The 18,254-nt window shown below is 45.7% G+C and overlaps 1 protein-coding gene across 2 annotated transcripts in view; it reads left to right on the top strand.

Annotated features, from left to right (window-relative positions):
- The window catches only part of MDN1 (midasin AAA ATPase 1), a 765,271-nt gene that overhangs the window by 360,075 nt on the left and 386,942 nt on the right, over positions 1-18,254 (top strand). For both annotated transcript variants that reach the window (XM_029595415.1, XM_029595414.1), the window contains exons 45-46: positions 6,278-6,394; positions 6,957-7,165. In XM_029595415.1, coding sequence (XP_029451275.1) covers positions 6,278-6,394; positions 6,957-7,165 — 326 coding nt within the window. The remainder of the gene's footprint in view (positions 1-6,277; positions 6,395-6,956; positions 7,166-18,254) is intronic.

Genomic DNA, 18,254 nt, shown 5'->3' on the forward strand with positions numbered 1-18,254 from the left:
CTCCAGTGCAGGAAATAGGACAACGCTTATCAGCCTTCTTCCAGAGATGCTTCTAAATTAGTTCAGATTGATGGGTTCTGGAGGTGGTCAGGGACGGTTATCTCAAAATTCCTGTCCTATTTTAAATGCGTTTTTTCTCCTTGTCGATTCATTCAAAAGGAGGTGTTCCAGAGTACCCTAGATTGGCTTCATCTCTTGTGGGCGATGGTCCCTGTTCCTGAGTTGCAAGGAAGTCTTGGAAGATAATCTATTTTGTAATCTCAAAAAAAGGAGAGTTGCTTTCGTCCCACTTTGGATCTTAAGTATGTGAACAGGGCTCTGAAGGTTACTTCGTGATGAAAACTTTAAAATCTGTAATAGTTGCAGTTAGGTAAGAGGAGTTCCTGATACCTGAATTTGTCCACCATGCACCTTCATATCACGATAAGGGAGGAGCATCATAAGTTCTTTTGGTTTGCAGCCCTGTTCAGCACTTTCAGTTTTGGCTCTTCCCTTTGGTCTTGCCACAACTCTGAGAACCTTTACCAAAGTGATAATAATAGTGGCAGTGGCCCTTTGTCAGAAAGCATTCTGGTTCACCCATATCTGGATGTTTGGTTGATACAAACAAAGTCAGAAAAAAAAGGCAAACCTGTGACTGCCAGAGTGATTCAGATGCTTCAGAAACTGGGACATTTGGTCTATTTTTCAGAAAAGCAAGCTAGTCCCATCCCAGTCTCTGGAATATCTGGGTGCGTTGTTTGACATGAAGATCCATGGGGTTTATCTGATGAAGGAAAGGATTTGGAAGTGTTAGAGATTTAAGTTTGCAAATCTCAGATATCTCAAGGTTTTGAGGCTCAATGGCAGCAACATTGGAATTGGTTCCATGGGCAAGGGCTCACATGAAGCCCTTGAAGAGGGCCTCACTGTCAGTCTTGCTTTATGCCAAGAGGCTGGTATTGCCAGAAAAAGCCAGACACAGTTTAGCTTGGTGACTAGTGTCCAAGAATCTGGAGAAAGGCATGGACTTGGAATCTCTGATGTGGGTCATGTTGACCACTGATGCTAGTCTACTTGGTTGGGAAGCGCATTGCCAGGACCAGATGGCTCTGAAAACCTAGTTGCCTCAAAAGCCCAGGTGGTGGATCAATTTGCAGATCAGAGCAATCAGGTTGTCACTCTTGCATTTTGCCTGGCTTCTGGAAGGTCAAGCAGTTCAGATATTATCCAGCAATGCGATAGTGGTGTCTTATATAATTCAACAAGGGGGAACCAAGAGCTGGCAGGTGGCTCAGCAAGTTCCTCTGATGCAGTGGGTGGAGAGGCATCTGAAAGCTCTCTTCGCCTTTCTCATAGTGGGAGTAGAAAATGTGCCAGTGGATTTCCTCAGCTGAAATGCCTTCGACCCCAGGGGATTGGTCCCTTGCAAAGGTGGCATTTTTGTTGATAGTGGAAAAATAGGAAGAGTCTGAGATGGATCTGATGGTCTCCTGCAAAAATGCCCAGGTGTCCACCACCTTAATTTGATGGAAGTCATTCAGGTCATTGAGGGTATATGTCCTTATTCAACAATGCTGGTGGAGGAGTTTCAATATGTATTTCCCCCTTAGCTCTTGATAGGTTATTGCAGAGAATTTTGAGTCTGAGGTCTGGTGATCCTGGTAGGTCTGGTTTGGCCAAATTATCCTGGTATGCGGATCTAGTGCACACATTGGTGGGGAGTCCTCTACGGTTTCCACAATCTAAATGGTTGTTGCAGGGTCCTTTGGTTCACTGGTTATTCCTAGGCAGTTGTGAATACTCTTGTGAGAGCTAGGGAAACCTTTACTACGTTGGCATATATGAAGATATAGAGAATTTTTGAAGATTGGTGTTCAGATAAGGATTTTTACTTGGGAGGGCTTCTTTTCTCTTTGTTGGAAATTTCTGCAGGATGATTTGCGTAAGGGCTTGCTTCTAGGTTCTTTGAAAGTATAGGTAGTGGCGATTGCTTGTTTTCATGGTCGATTCCAAGGTAGACTGTTGTTGGCTTATCCAGATATTTCCCACTTTCTAAGTGTTTACACATACTTGTTCATTCGAGCTATTGTTCTGACTTGAGATCTGAACTTGGTTCTTAGGTTCCTTAACAGGAATCAAGTTTGAGTCTCTGAAGAAGGCTTCCCTTAGACATCTCTCTTGGAAAGCCATGTCCATGGTTGTGATCTGTTAGGCAAGACGTATTTCTGAAATTCAGGCAGAAAGCATTTCTTGACTTGGTGGTAAGAATTTTTAGACCCAAAGCAATTTTTCTTAAAGATAAAAGAATCACTCAGTAAATATGGTAAAGCACGTGTAGAAGACCTAATGTCATTCTGCCTTCTAGTTAGTCAGGTCTTTTATACAATTCTGAGATCATTGTAATGCATACTAAAACATTAGCAGTCACGTGCATCCCAGGTGTGAATTCCACAAACTGGATAGTGGGCACAGTTCATTTTAACCACAGATCTTTAAGCCCATCTGTGAAGCTAAAGAGCAGGGGGTGTCAAAAATGCTAGTAAAAGGTCACTAGTTTACTAATGCGCTTGTGACAACAGATGTTCATACTTGTTTACATCTGACCCTTTGATCTAGGCTGTCTTCCATATTTAAAAATATCCTTTCGCTTACTAGATTGGAGCAATAATCTATTTTAGCTCTTATATTAAAGTTCAGTTATTCCTATGACATTAAACCAAACCCACATTATGGTAAACTTCAGTGAAAGTAACATCTGACTTTCTAATTTGTTCCATCTACTTTAAGCGAGTAAAACCACAAGGTGTCTTTCTGTAGAAGAGCAGCTTGCAAAAGCATCTGTATAAGCCCTAGCATTCTTCTTTGATGTGGTTTGTCACCTTTCGCAGAACAGCTCAACCTTCTGCAGATCTTTAGGCTTTAAGCAGTCAAGCTTACCCAATATTTCAGCATAGAAAACATTACCCAATTGAACCTATATTATATCCCAGCAGACAAAGCACAATTAAACCATATAGGCCAAACCAAGTCAAATTGGCTTGACCTAAGAAAATTCCACAACTTTTTCGAAGGGGGTGTTTTCCATCCACATGGTGCCTTCTGTTTTCCTGAAGGTAGGCACAGTGGTCACCCTAATCAGGCAGTCTGATCACCATCCTTTAAGAAAAAGGTATACAAAAGTTTCAGCAGTTAAATTTTATAGATGTCAGAAGAATTTTGTTGTTACTTAAGTGACTGACACTTCCAGGAAGTCTGATCATACTTTATCTTCATTTTGTTTAGTGGTCCTAGGAAAAGAGGTGGTCTTTGAAGCATCAATAGCTAATTGGATTAAGGAGACTATTGGTGCTTCCTATGTGGACAGGGTCTTCTCCTGCTTAGACATGTGAACTCATTCTACCAGCGTGCATTCTACATTGTGGGCGGAGCTTCATTTGGTCTTGCCATCTGAGATTTGCACGGTGGTGATGTGGTCTTCTCTGAATTCTTTTGCAAACCACTATTGTTTGGAGATCCAAGTTAAAGGGGAGGCTTCCTTTGGTTTGGCCATCTTGCAAGCAGAGTTGGCATTTCCCACCCAGCTGAGAAGTTGCTTGGGTATGTCCCATGCGTGTGTACTGGTCTGGGTGGATGATGAGACAAGAGAATATGATCTTGCTAATAATTTCCTTTCCTCAAGACCAGCTAGACTAGTCCAGAATCCTCCCAAATTGCTACTATTCTAGTTCCTGTTCATACCCCAGATCAGTCCAGACAAGTGAGTTTTGCATCCCTATCAGCAGATGGAGGCAGAAAACGAAAAACTTTGAGACTCTGCTACATAACTGAGTGCCACTTGCAGTCTCTCAGTATTGAGTAGTTCTCTGTCTCCAGCAGATGGTAGGGGTGCAAACCTGCAGTTAAGAAAAAAGAAGGAAAGAAGAGACAGAAGAAGAGAAGTTAGAAGACACTCCCTGAGGTGTTAGGCTCCTTCGTGGGCCATCCCTCAGGTTGAGCCAGGTGATTGAGGGGTTGGGAATCCCTGATCAGCTTTAGCCCGCAGCAGAGCCAGCAGTCCTGGTTCCTTCTTATCCCCTGAAGGCTCCTTCTGTTGCCAGCAGTAGGCAAAGTATTCCTTTGTTTGCTGGTTTGATCATTGGGGCAGTCCGGGCTGGGGAAGGGATCGGTGTAATTCCTTTGTTCACAGCTTTGGGCTGCTCGGGGAGCCAGAGGCTGTGTTGGAACGTGTTCCCCTCCTTTCCCCTGTACCACAATCACACGGTTTCTGTACCTTTGCAGCAGACCCGGCTGCATGGAGACAAGATGGCTAAGAGAGGGATTTCCCAGTAAGGGAAAGCTTTGGGCCACTCAAGGAGCCGGAGGCTGCATTGGGCTGTGTCCCATCCTCTCACGTGTGCTGCAATCATGTGGCTTTTATTCTTCTACAGTAAGCCCGGCCGTGTGGAGACAAAATGGCACCAAGAGTGGTTTCCCAGCAAGGGAAAGCTTGGGGAAATCTATCAAGAACGGATGGTATGAGGACTGTGGTCATCAGTGGAAGCATCCTTGTCTATCAGTCGCTTAGAAACGAGGCAGTGTGCAGAGCATTGGTGGAATTCTTTCCACAAGTCCGAGGTCAAATGGTCAGTGTTTCTGGACAATACAACACCAGTGGCTTATATCAATCAGCAAGGGGGAATGAAGAGTCGCGAGGTTGCCCAAGGAGCCCAGGACATTGCTCCCTGGGCAGAGCGACATTTGAAGGGGATAGCCACTTCACATGTTGTGGGAGTGGACACTGCAAGCGGACTATCTCAGCAGGCAACAGTTAGACCTGAGAGAATGGGAGCTGTCGAAGGAGGCCTTTGTGCTTATCCAGTTTCATTGAGGCAGTCCCCGTCTGGATCTGATAGTGTCAAGGAGCAAGTTTCTTCAGCTGCAGATGATAGGTCACAGCTGAGGGCGCATAGATGCTAGAGTTCTTCCATGGCTGACAAGGATCCTGCTGTACGTGTTCCCTCCGTGACCATTAATAGGTCGAGTGTTTAGGCGCATTGAGGCATACGGGCCAGGTGGTACTGGTGGTGCTGGAGAGGCCACATCATCTGTGGTTCTTGGATTTGTTTCAGCGCGCAATTGACTGGTCCCCGGGATGGACTCATCTGCAGGAGCTGTTAAGGCAAGGTCCTATTTTCTCAGATCAGGTGAATCACTTTTGTCTTGCGACTTGACTTTTGAGAACAGGCGCTTGCGACAAAAAGGATACTCTGAGCCCGTGATTTTCAAGGGCTTAGTTTTCAACTCCTTGTGGGAACAGGTGGCAGCCTTGGGGTGTCTCAGAGGTATACTCCAGGGAAAAGGTTTTTGGCCTCACATCTGGATGATAGGTTTTTGAAGGAGATCGAGCATCTGCGGCTGCCAGTGCATAGATTAGTGTGTAGTTTAAATTTAGTCTTGCGGGTGCTTTGTGGGCCTCCATTTTGAGCCGTTGAAGGCAGCATGGGACCTTAAAAGGTATTAGGTCAGTGAGCCTTTTGTTCTGTCTCCATCTGCTGGCTGGGGAACTCAACCCATGCATCTGGACTGGTCTGACTGGACTCAAAAGGAAATTATCAGGTAAGACCAAATTTCACTGTATGTATGTGTGCAGCAAAAATAGTGTTTAACATTGAAAATGGATTGGTCAAGACTACAGTCAGCTTTTGTTAGGATTTTGCATATAAATAGTGCATTAAGTGGCGTTACCCTACTACCACTGTATAGACAATATTTAAAGGGGATTCAATGAGTAGCTAATACAATTTTTAAAGTCTGAATTGCTAAAGCAATGGTTTATTTCATATGAAATGATATTCCATTTCAAATGCAAAGCCGAGGAGAAATGAGTGTGATTTATCCGCACTTAAGTGGTAGCAATGGAAAAATAAGAGAGCATGGTAAATGTAATTGTCTTCTTGGAAAAACTAAATTGTTCACTCTAATAAACTGCACATTTAATTTGGAGTGAACGCTTTAGTTTTTCCAGGACATTTATCAGCTCTTATTTTTACAATGATTTTCCATTTGACATGTTTTTATATTGTGATCTGCTTAGCTCAGCAGATCACAATACAAAAATAAGCGAACTATAAATGTTAATTTTTTTTTTCATATGGTTATGCCTTAACCACAAATGTTTTGCTGCAGAATCTACCCTAAAGCTGCCTCAGAACTTCAAGCCTTGAAATTGAGATTTTTCATAGGTGACATCACAATAGGGCATGATATGAAGTGTGGTAAATTAAACTAAATATTCCCTTTTTCCCCCCATTCACAGTTCTTCTGTACTGGACCGCCTGAATGCTTTGCTGGAGCCCGGGGGCTCCTTGATCATGAGTGAGCGTGGTGTAATAGATGGCTCCATCCCGACTGTGGTTCCTCATCCAAATTTCAGGTGTGCATCATTCACATATCACAGACTGGGAATTGACTTGGAGTTTTGGTTCTTAACTGAACATCTGAGAAATGGTAAAACTGGTCTGGTGAACGTGTGTTCCCGATCCCCAAGGTGCTGGTAGGCTTTGCTTTAGCTTTGACCTATTACTTCTGGCCTGTTCCAGCCCTAAAAATGTGTAATGAAAAATTGAATCTGTTTTGCAAGTTAAGCAATTATTCGGGGGGCTGAATTATATAGAAAGTCGCCTCTATTGCCTTTCAGTGATTTCCAGATTCTTCTTTTCACATGAAACTTGTCCTCTGAGTGCATCAGTTCGTTGCAGCAATGCATTTAGAGGTGAAGCACAGGTTCCTGAATGCACAATGCAGTTTTCATATGATGTAAGTTCTGTAGAGCACAGAGTAGTTAACCATTGTGCATGGAAAGAGAAGCTTGATGTGACTCTTGGTAGCAGATTTTATGGTACACTCTCTGAAACATAGGCTGGCATGCTACAGAATAGCGTTTTGGTTTTTTTTTTGGTTGAAAGTTAATTTTCAACTTGTTTCTTACCTATCAGGCTCTTTCTCTCGATGGATCCTCTCCATGGAGAAATCTCTCGAGCCATGCGGAACCGTGGGGTTGAGATCTACGTCCCTGGGGAGGGTGATGGAAATGTAATGGACCAGTGGGATGTGAAGTTTTTGCTGCATGGATTGGGGCTTATGACAGATGGGGTGTGTGATGCTCTCCTTGCTGTGCACTCAGAAACTAAGGAAATTTTAGCAGGTAAGACTATTAAGATTTGCATATTTCAAAAATGTTTTTTTGTTTAGTCCATTTAGTAATAAACAATAGAATGTTAGCCACTGAGCTTCCTGTCTTCTCTTTATTTCCCTTTTATTTTTTTTGCAACTGGCTTCTCTTCACCTGCCAGACCAGTCCAGTTTATGCTTCCCTACCAGCAGAAGGAGACAGAAAATGAGAAGTTTTCGGACATCACTTCTTGATAGGATCCCGTGCTGACCTCAGCCTATGAGTATTTTCTGTCTCCAGCAGATGGTAGGCAAGCATCCCATGATAAAAGCAACCAGCAGGATGGTACAGCTGTTAAAGGAGTTAGACTGGGTAGTGAATTTTGCCAAGAGCAAGCTGGAACCCATCCAAATAGAGTACCTGGAAGCATGATTTGACTTGAGAGAAGGTTAAATGCCTATGATGGCAGAAAGGATACAAAAGTACAAAATCAAGTGCAAATTTCCACGTGTGTAGCCAGATGGACTCAGCACCAAAGGGGTTATGCTCCCTGCCAGCAGATGGAGATGGTCAGATTTCAAAGCTGACCCCTGCAGTGACCTCAGCCCTTCGGTATTTCTCAGTCTTCAGCAGGTGGTGGACGTTTTGGAAGGAGAAATTCTACATTTTAAATTGGAGAAAAAAATTGAGCCCCGCTCTCCTGCGATACCTAAAGGTCCCTCCCCAGTTGAGAATTCCTAAGGCGATTTCAGAGATCCCTCAGAGGTGTGCCTTGGACCGGGAGGTGGCTCCTGGCGTGGACTTGGCAGCTAAGCACCTGAAAGGCAACAGGTGCAGGAAGTCGAGCGCAGCGGTGACGGCCAAAGCCCTCTCTCCCCCCCCCCCCCCCCCCCCCCCCCCCCCCCCCCCCGGGAGCCAGAGACGGTCTCTGTACTCAACTGGTAAGCGCTGAGCACAGGTAAGTTTAAAAAACAAAAAAAAAACCCCAGAAGATTTACCCCTCTATTCAGAAACAGAGGGGTTTTCGGTAAGACTATCTCTGGTCTCCTTGGTCGGTGCACAGTACCGACATCGTTCCCAGTCTCGTTGGGGTAAGGGGAAGTGGGCTTCTGAGCGGGTTGAGATGCAGGTGATAGTTCATGCTGAGGGCATAGACGCTCGGGTTCTTCCATGGCTGACAAGGATCCTGCTGTATGTGTTCCCTCTGTGACTGTAAATAGGTTGAGTGTTTAGGCGCATCGAGAGGCATTCAGGCCAGGTGGTACTGGTGGTGCCGGAGAGGCCATGTCATCTGTGGTTCATGGATCTGTTTCAGCGTGCAATTGACTGGTCCCCGAAATGGACTCATTTGCAGGAGCTGTTAAGGCATGGTCCTATTTTCTCAGATTGAGTGAATCACTTTTGGCTTGCGGCTTGGGTGTTCACTCATATGCGCCCAAAGTGGCATACATCAATCGCCAGGAGGGAACCAAGAGTACCACGAGGCGCAGCTTTTTTTGTGTGGACGGAGCTTAATCTTGGGGGCATCACAGTCTCTCACGTCGCAAGAGTGGGCAATGTTCAGGTGGATTATTTCAGCTGGCAGCAGTTGGATCCAGGGGAGTGGGAACTCTTTCCGGAAGCCTGGAATCACATTTGTGCCTGTTGGGGGACTCCTCAGCTGGATCTTATGGTGACACGAGCCATTGCCAAGATGGAAAGGTTTTTTAGTCATCAGTGAGGGGCCGGAGCTGTGGGCCTCTATGCTCCAGTATGCCATAGCCGACAGGAATTCTCCTGTACGTTTTTCCACCCTGGCCACTCATTTTACGAGTACTCTGACGAATAGCAGCGCATCCAGGGTCTGTGGTTCTGGTGACTACGGTGTCCATGGTTCGCTGATCTGGTGCATCTGGCAGTGGACAGTCCGTTGTGGCTGGCTCATTTGCAAGGTCTGCTACGTGAAGGTCCCATATTTTCGGATTGGGCGGATTGCTTCTGTCTCGCGGCCTGGCTTTTGAGAGGTGGCAATTGCAGCTGAAGGGGTATTCGGAGCCAGTTATTGCAACCCTCCTTCAGGCTCGTCATCCTGCTACTTCCTTGGCCTATTCTAGGCTGTGGATAGGTTTTGAGTCCTGGTATGGTCAGCAGAATGTGGATCCACTGCTGTTTTCCTTCCTGCACATTTTGGCCTTTTTATAGTAAGGCTTGTCCAAGGGGGTTGGCTTATAGTTCACTTTGAGTCCAGGTCTCTGCTCTGGGTTGTCTGAGAGAAGGTGCAAGGCAGGACTTTGGCTTCCCATTTGGACGTTGTCAGTTTCCTCAAGGGCATTAAGCATCTGCGTCCCCCTCTGCAGAACGTGTGCCCAGAGTGGAGTTTCATTTTGGTGTTGCGCTTTCTTTGTGCTTTGAGTCTTGCTTCTTTAAAGGTTATTACCTTGAAAACTCTTTGGCAATTTGTTCGGCCAGGCGAATCTCGGAATTACAGGCCTTGTCTTGTCGCGATCCCTTTCTGTGAATTTCTACCGACATTGTCATTATGTATACTGCCTTCGTTCCTTCCTAAGGTAGTTTCTGTTTTTCACATGAATCAGACGGTGGAATTGCCAGGGTTTCTGGACTGGTCTAGTGATCTCTCTGTGGGTGGGGATGTCCATCTCTTGGATGTTCGGCGTGCCCTGATGCGCTATCTGAAGGTCACCAATTCTATTAGATGATCTGATAATCTGTTTTGTTCAGTTGGACCTAAGAAGGGAGCGAGAGTCTAAAGCTTCGCTGGCTTGCTGGTTGACGGAGACTGTTACCGCGGCCTATGTTGCTAAGGGCCGCTCGGTTCTGGCAGCTATTAAAGCTCATTCCACCCACACTCGGGTGTCGTCGTGGGCTGAACGTCAGCTGGCATCTCCTTAGATATGTAGGGCCACTGTTTGGTCCTCCCTTCACACTTTCATTAAACATTACCAATTGGATATGCGCACGCCGGAGGTGGCGTCTTTTGGGGAGAGCATGCTCAGAGCGGGTCTCTTGGGTTCCCTTGTGGTATAGGGGGGCTTTGGTACATCCCACTTGTCTGGACTGATCTGGATATGTTCAAGAAATGAAAATTGGTTCTTATCTGCTAATTTTCGTTCCTGTAATATCACAGATCAGTCCAGAAACGCACCTGTGGTATTTTAGCCGAAAGACTGCTTGTTCTGCTGCTGGGTCTTTGTGCTAGTGCAAGGAGATTTGTAAAAAAAAAATATTAAACAAGACTAATTTGTAAGTTTTATAAGTTGCAAAATTTCTGGAGATATTTACTTTGGTTGGTGGCTATCCAGTTTAGGGGTATCCATCCCAGGGTATTAATTCGTCCTGTTAAATTATCTTGGCTTGGGTACAGGTTAATACTGAGGGAACACTCTCAGATAAGTAGCAGTGTCCAAAGCTTTTTGTCATCTGCCCTCCATCTGCTAGTAGGGATGAATAAAACCCACTAGTCTGGACTGATCTGTGATATTACAGGAACAAAAATTAGCAGGTAAGAACCAATTTTCCTGTATTCTAACCTTTTTTGGAGTATAGGAAGTGCTAGGCCTGATTTCTAGTATATATTGTCCAAGATTAAGTAAAGGAGCATTATCTTAGGCTGTAGTTTGAGGACCCCAGACTTGGATGATTTTTTTTTATCTAATGTATGTCCTACAATATATATATATATATATCTTAATGAGCAGGTTTTATATCTGGGATTGCAGTATAAGTAATAAATGAAATTGCAACCATCATTTGCATGGGGACAGGGGAAGTGGTATTGGCTTTCTATTGACATGTTTTCATTTCTCACTCTGCTTCCCTAGGCGATAATTGAGATTACTGGATTTGTTAGGTTAGCAAACAGACCCTATGGTCAATAAATACATGTTAAAATTTGCAAAAAAAAAGGAGGAAAAGAGGATATATGAAAAGATTGAGAAAAATTTGTGCATTTTCCTGTCAGAGAAAGAGGGAAAACTTAAATGCATGCTTTCTACTACTGATTTTTATACCACCACTATATGAATGCAACGCCGTACAATGGTGATAACTGTTCAGGTGTAGGCAAGAATGTGTGAAGGGATGTAAAACTGTTCAGTCTTAGAAAAATCACTTGTGTAACACAAAAGTTTACAAATGCTGGTTGAGCTAATTTATTGAAAGTTTAACAGCAAATATCCCTATCTGTTTCCACGTATGGTTCAAGCTCTTTTACCTACAAGAGCTTTTTCTCTGCAGTTCCTCACTACATCTCTTCTCTCTCTCTCTGCACCTGTCTTCGTGAATTCTGCTTATCAGACAAGTCACTCTAAGAATATAAGAACATGCCATACTGGGTCAGACCAAGGTTCCATCAAACCCAGTATTGTTTCCAACAGTGGCCAATCCAAGTCACAAGTACCTGGCTAAATAAATCTCAGGCTACTATTGCTTATTAATTGCAGATTAAGGATTTTTCCTCTGAAATTATCCAAACATTTTTAAACCCAGATACAGTAACTGCCATAACAATATCCTTTGACAATTAATTCCAAAGTATAACTATGCGCTGAATGAAAGAATTTTCTTTGATTTGTTTTAAATGAGCTACTTGCTAACTTCATGGCATGCCCCCTAGTCCATTTATTATCTGAGAGATTAAATAACCAATTTACATTAACCTATTCAAGTCCTTTCATGATTTTGTAGACTTCTGTCATATCCCCCCCTCAATCGTCTCTTCTCCAAACTGAACAGCCCTAACTTCCTTAGCCTTCCCTCATAGGGCAGCTGTTCCATGCCTCTTATTTTGGTCACTCTTCTCTGCATTTTCTACAGTGCAACTATATCTTTTTTGAGATGCGGCGACCAGAATTGCACATAGTATTCAAGTTGCGGTCTCACCATGGAGTGATAGAGGCATTGCTATCCAGCATTTTATTTGCCATTCCCTTCCTAATAATTCCTAACATTGTTTGCTTTTTTGATCACCACAGCACACTGAGCTGACTGTTTCAATTTAGTATCCACTATGAAGCCTAGATCTCTTTCCTGGGTGGTAGCTCCTAAGATAGAACCTAACATTGTGTAATTACAGCAAGGGTTATTTTTCCCTATATGTATCACTTTGCACTTGTCTGTTAAATTTCATCTGCCATTTGAAAAGTCAATCTTTCAGTTTTGCAAGGTGGTCCTGCAATTTATGACAATCTGCTTGAGGTTTAACTACTCTGCATAATTTGATGTCATCCGCAAATTTGATCACCTCACTCGTTGTACCCCTTTCCAGATCATTTATAAATATATTAAAAAGCACCAGTCCACTGTTTATCTTTTTCCATTGTGAATTTAATCCTACTGTATGTTTCCTGTCTTTTAACCAGCTTGCAATCCACAAAAGGATATATAGCCTCCTATCCCATGACTCTTTAGTCTCCTGTGAGACTTTGTCGAACGCCTTCTGAAAATCCAAATACACCACATCTACCGGTTCATCTTTGTCCACATGTTTCTTCACCTCTTCAAAAAAAAAAAAAAAAAAAAAAATGCAGGAGATTTGTGAGGCAAGACTTCCCTTGGGTAAATCCATGCTGGCTATGTCCCATGAAACCATGTCTATATAAATGTTCTGTGATTTTATTCTTTATAACAGTTTCCATGATTTTTCCCCATGCTGAAGTCAGTTTCGCTAGTCTATAGTTTCCTGAATCACCCTGGAGCCCTTTTTAAATATCAGAGTTACATTGGCTGTCTTCCAGTCTTCAGGTACACAAATGATTTTAATAGGTTACAGATAAGCTGAAATAGCTCTGAAATTTCATTTTCCAAGCATGAGGCCAGATGGACTCAGGACCAGTGGGTTATGTGCTCTTCTGCTAGCAGATAGACTGAGTCAGATTTTCAAAGTTGACGTCACCTTAGATATACCCCTGCAGTGACCTCAGCTCTCCAGTATCTCTGTCTCCTAGCAGATGTGGACACTATCCCACACCCTAGAACAGTGTTAAGAAGTACAGCAAGAAGAAAAAAGTTTTACTTTAAAGAAGATCGAGCCCCGCTCTCCTGCGGTGATACCAAAAGGTCTCTTCCCCCAGTTGAGAATTCCTGAGGTGATTTTTCGATATCCCTCAGAGGTGTGCCTTGGGCCAGTAGCCGGTTCTCGGCATGGACTTGGCTCCAAGAGTGGCTGAAAGGCAGCAGGTGCACAACCGAGCACAGCGGTGAAGGTAAAGCCCTCTCCCCCAGCAGCTAGAGGCAGCCCTGGCACACGATTGGTAAGCGCTGAGACCAGGTAAGCAGAAAACTTTAAGGTCTCTGGGGCTCGGATTGCTGTACCGATTCTGTTTTTCTCCCAGCAAGTTAAGGGAGCACTGATCGGGTTGAGCAGCTTTGGTTGGGCTAGGCCCCGATCCGGTGCAGGGTTCCAGACACATGGAGACCCACGGGGGCGCCATCTTACACGCGGGGGGCGTCTGCGCCATCTTTCCTTCTTGACCAGCGTGAGGCAGGCCGGACAGCTGATGCTCCCAACTTGTGTGCATCCGATATAGATGCGCGCACACCACACGCACAACTGCGAGCACAGCTGCGCGCATATTGAAACTCATCACCTGTGCGTCTATATACAGAGGCAATGGCACCGGCATCCAAGAAGCTCAGAAGGCATTCTCTTTGCACAGCCTGAACTAGAGTCCTTTCTGTGCCATCATTGCGAAGAAGCCCAAGGGGTACCAAAGCCTGGTCCCTCACAGTCTGAGGATTGGTCCGGAACTACTACATACGATAGCACCCCGGACCTATGTAATTCCAAAATGGCATCTCCACAAGAGGGCATTTCAGGGGCTCCTGCTCAGACTCCCCCTGGGGCTAACATGGACCAGGGGCCTTCTCCTGGTTAGAATTTTTCACGGACTGCAAGCCTTCGTTCAGGCGCAATCAGCCCCAGCTGTGACCCAGTTCCAACCCCAGTCAGGAGCACCTGACCCTCCCGGCCCTGCTCAGGTGCCACGAGACATGCCTCGCCTCACCAAGAATTTTACGGACAGGGACCCGGACACCTCAGACGATGATGGTGCCTCACTGGAGAAAGGGGAAATCTCTCCAGGCCTGGATCCATACAGAACAATGCTTCGCTTCTTCCACAGGGATGAATTACTAGCCCTTGTTTCACAGACCCTGAAGTCTTTGGGGATCCCAGGCACAGACCCTATGGCGGAACCAAATAAGAACCCCATCTTGGTGTCCCTTTGTAAGGCCTCATGCTATTTCCCAATGATGGAAGCCATCCAGGAACTCATTGACCTGGAGTGAGATGCCCTGGAGGCAAGCTTTAAAGGGGGTCGGGCCTTGGAAGCCTTGTTGTACCCTCTGGAACCAGTGACCAAGGAACGCCTGCGTTTCCCGAAAGTGGATGCCATGGTCTGCGCCATCTCAAAGCGAACAACCATTCCTGTGGAGGGAGGGACGGCATTGAAGGATACTCAGGATAGACTATTAGAATCAGGGGCGGATTCCCAATGACGACTGGCCCGGGGTTTCGCCGCCCAGGAGATACCACGTGGTCTGCTGAGCGCGGCTCTGTCAGAGACCATGTGACTAGAGCGACCGGCCCACTGGGGGATGCCCAATCCCCCGATAGGCCAATCTGCCCCTGATTAGAATCCATCCTTAAGCAAGCATTTAGTGCAACAGCTGCGCACTGGTGGCAGGTTCCTGCTTGCTCCTATCGAGAGGCAGATAATTCCGGAACGTATGCCGGTGAAATGATTGAAACTGCAGCAGCCTTCCTGACAGACGCAAGCTGACCTGGTGTGTACCTCAGCCAGAGGATTAGCCTCTGTAGTGGCAGCCAGAAGGCAGTTATGGTTGCAGAACTGGTCGGCAGACACAACTTCTAAGGCGAATCTCACAAGAATGCCCTTTAAGGGATCTCTCCTTTTCGGAAGCGAATTAGAGAAGTTAGCCAGCAAGTGGGGTGAATCCCCAGTGCCTCAGCTATCGGAAGCCAGGGGTAAAAGATCCCAGCGCCCCTAGAGAACTAGAGCCAGAGGCTCCCAACGTTTTCGACCCTACAGGAACTCATCATTCCATGTACCTTGCCCCTCCGGAAGGTCCCAGCCCTTTCAGAACCAACAAACCAACCTTTCGGCACTGACAAACCAAGAGAGGACCAGGCCTGGGGGCAGGCTCAAACCGTGCTTCCCAATGAGAATGGGCCGACCCATCCATAGGAAGAGGAAATAGGGGGTCGGCTTTCCCTCTTCTACTAACGATGGGTCGAAATCACGTCAGACAAATGGGTACTAAACATCATTCAAGAAGGTTACCTTGGAGTTTCGTAGCATCCCTCTGGACAAATTTATATCACCCTGCCACTCCCACACCAAGAGACTGGCAGTGGAATCCACTCTGGCAAGACTACTCAATCTGAAGGCTATAACTCTGGTACCTACGCCCCAGAAAAATACAGGGCATTATTCCATCTATTTTATCGTTCCCAAGAAAGAAGGATCATTCCGACCCAACTTGGACCTCAGAAACGTCAACAGTCATCTGCGGGTACTACACTTCTGCATGGAAGCTCTCCGCTCCATAATAATGGCAGTACAACCGGGAGAGTTCCTAACCTCCCTGGACCTCTCCAAAGCCTACCTTCACATCCCAGTCCATCAAGATCACCAGCGTTTTCTACGCTTTGTGGTACTGGGACACCATTACCAGTTCTGAGCGCTATCCTTGGCCTAGCGACCGCCCCCAAAACATCCTCCAAAATTAAGGTGGTCATGGCGGCAACACGAAGGAAGGAAGGGATCTTGGTACACCCTTACTTGGACGACTGGCTGATCAGGGCAAAGTCTTCGGAAGAGAGCCAGCAGGTAACCAGCAGAGTCAAGAGCCTACTGCAGGAACTCGGTTGGGTCATGAACAAGGAAGAGCAGTCTGCAAGCCCTCTCAGTCTCCAAGAGCAAGGGTCCCCACCCACCGGTCCACAGACCAGTACCGGGCCATTGGGGGGTTTTTGCCGGTCTGCGGCGCCTCTCTCCCCGGCTGCCGTTCATTGGCTGCGGGGAGGCGGGGCGAGGATGGAGACCCTCCTCCAAGCCCACGACCCGTAAAGCAAATTAGCGCGTCACGGCTGAGTGGTGAACTATGTTGCCGTAGCCGCACGGGCAGGAAGGAGGAGCTTCAGCCACTGCAGGTGCTCCTCCTACTTCCTGCCCGCCCTGCCCCGGAAGAAAAATGTTACTGGAGCCGCGCGGGTAGGAAGGAGGAGGACCTTCAGCCACGTGCAGAAGAGGAGCATTGCGGCCCGAGAAGACCAGGGCCGCTGCAGAGCCCATCCTGCAGCAGCCTGTGAAGAGGAGGCCCAGAGGTGAGAGAGAGGCTGAGGGTTTGTAGAGTGTGTGTGTGTGCGTGTATGAGATGAGTTGAGAGATTGTGTGTGAGAATGAGGACCTGAATGTTTGCAGAAACAGCATGTGAGAGCCTCTGTGTGTGTTAGACAGCATGTGACAATGAGAGCCTGTGCTTGAGCAAGATAACATGTGGGAGTGAGAGAGAGCCTGTGTGTGAGAGACAGCATGTGCCAGTGAGAGACTGTGTATGAATTTATTTATTTTAACATTTTTCTATACCGTCGTTTGGTGGGAACCGTCACAACGGTTTACATTAAGGCACATAAAAAGAAGCTAATGTATCTTAATTTACATAGGTGCCATTTGAGGGTCGGTAACATAGTTTGTAAATAATATTAATTGGTAAGTGTAATGATTCATTTCCAATTCACATTGTAACAGTTTAGGTTACTAGAATACCTTTAACATTGTACTTTTACTCTTTTGCTGAGCTTTAAAAGAATGAAACTTAATCTGCTTAAAAGTTACACACATATTGATTTTGGTTATGTGTTTGTTGTTCAATTGTTTGTAGTTCAATTGTTTGTACCTGCTTTCCCTTGAGTACTATTCTCCTTTCTCTTTTTGGTAAGCTAGTTTAAAAAGCCAGGTTTTTAGATTTTTTCTAAAGGTTTTGTTGTTGCTTTGTAGTCTCAACTCTGTGGGCATGGTGTTCCAAAGTATGGATCCTGCCAAGGATAGAGCTCTTTCTCTTACTTGTGTGAGTCTGGCTGTTTTGACTGATGGAATAGTGAGGAGTGAATGATTGCATGTGAGAGTGAGAGCCTGTGTGTGTGTGTGTGTCTGTGAGAGAGACAGTAAGGAGAGAGAGAAAGCATGTGAGAATGAGAACCTGACTGTGTTTGAGGAAAGAAGACAGATGGAGAGAAAAGAAATAGAAAAGACAATATAAAAGGAATTGGCAAAAAAATAAGAAAGGGAAGGTGGTAAAAAAAAGCCTGTGACCAACCGATTAAAAAACTAAGATCAGACAGCAGATGTAAAAAAAAAAAAATAAATTACTTTTTACTGATTGGCACATGTAATCTTTGGGAATGTGTAAGAGTAGCACTTTCTCTATGTGCAGAATGGGCTTCAGTGCCAGTAGCAGCAATCAGCACCTCCCCAATAGCCACGCGGCAGCAGTGACAGTGGCAGCAGAGGAATGAGAGAGGCTCTGAGGTTGTGAGGGAGCCAGTGAGAGCATGAGTGTGTGTGAGAAAATCCAGGGGAGTAAGAGTGTGGGTGGGGAGGGGGGGGTGTGGACGGGGAGAGAGTATCTTACAGCCTGAGAGTGTGTCATTGTCTGTGAGAGCAAGAGCTAATGGTTGGGTATAAGAGCATGAATGTGTATGTATGTGACAGTGTATGTGTGAGAGAGAATGGACATTCTGAACCTATGGTGAGTTGTCACATTCACATTATAAATGTCATAATTAAATAAGTATGCACTAAAATCCAACCCCACCCCGCCTTGCCGGGCCATGGAAAAATGGTCTTGCTTGAAGCCGGTCCCTGCTGAAAAAAAGGTTGGGGACCACTGTCCTAGAGTACCTGGGGGCCTGTTTAGATACCAAACAGAACAATCTTCCTCCCTCCCCCGAGGAGAAAGAAGCTGATGGAACAATTACAATGATTGATGACCAATGCACGCCCCAAGGTATGGGACTATCTTCAAGTCCTCTGGCTCATGGCATCAAACCTGGAGGTCGTTCTATGAGCAAGGGCACACATGCGCGACCACTCCAGTGCTC

Source organism: Rhinatrema bivittatum, chromosome 3, assembly GCF_901001135.1.
Source record: "Rhinatrema bivittatum chromosome 3, aRhiBiv1.1, whole genome shotgun sequence".
In the NCBI taxonomy this organism is placed as follows: domain Eukaryota; kingdom Metazoa; phylum Chordata; class Amphibia; order Gymnophiona; family Rhinatrematidae; genus Rhinatrema; species Rhinatrema bivittatum.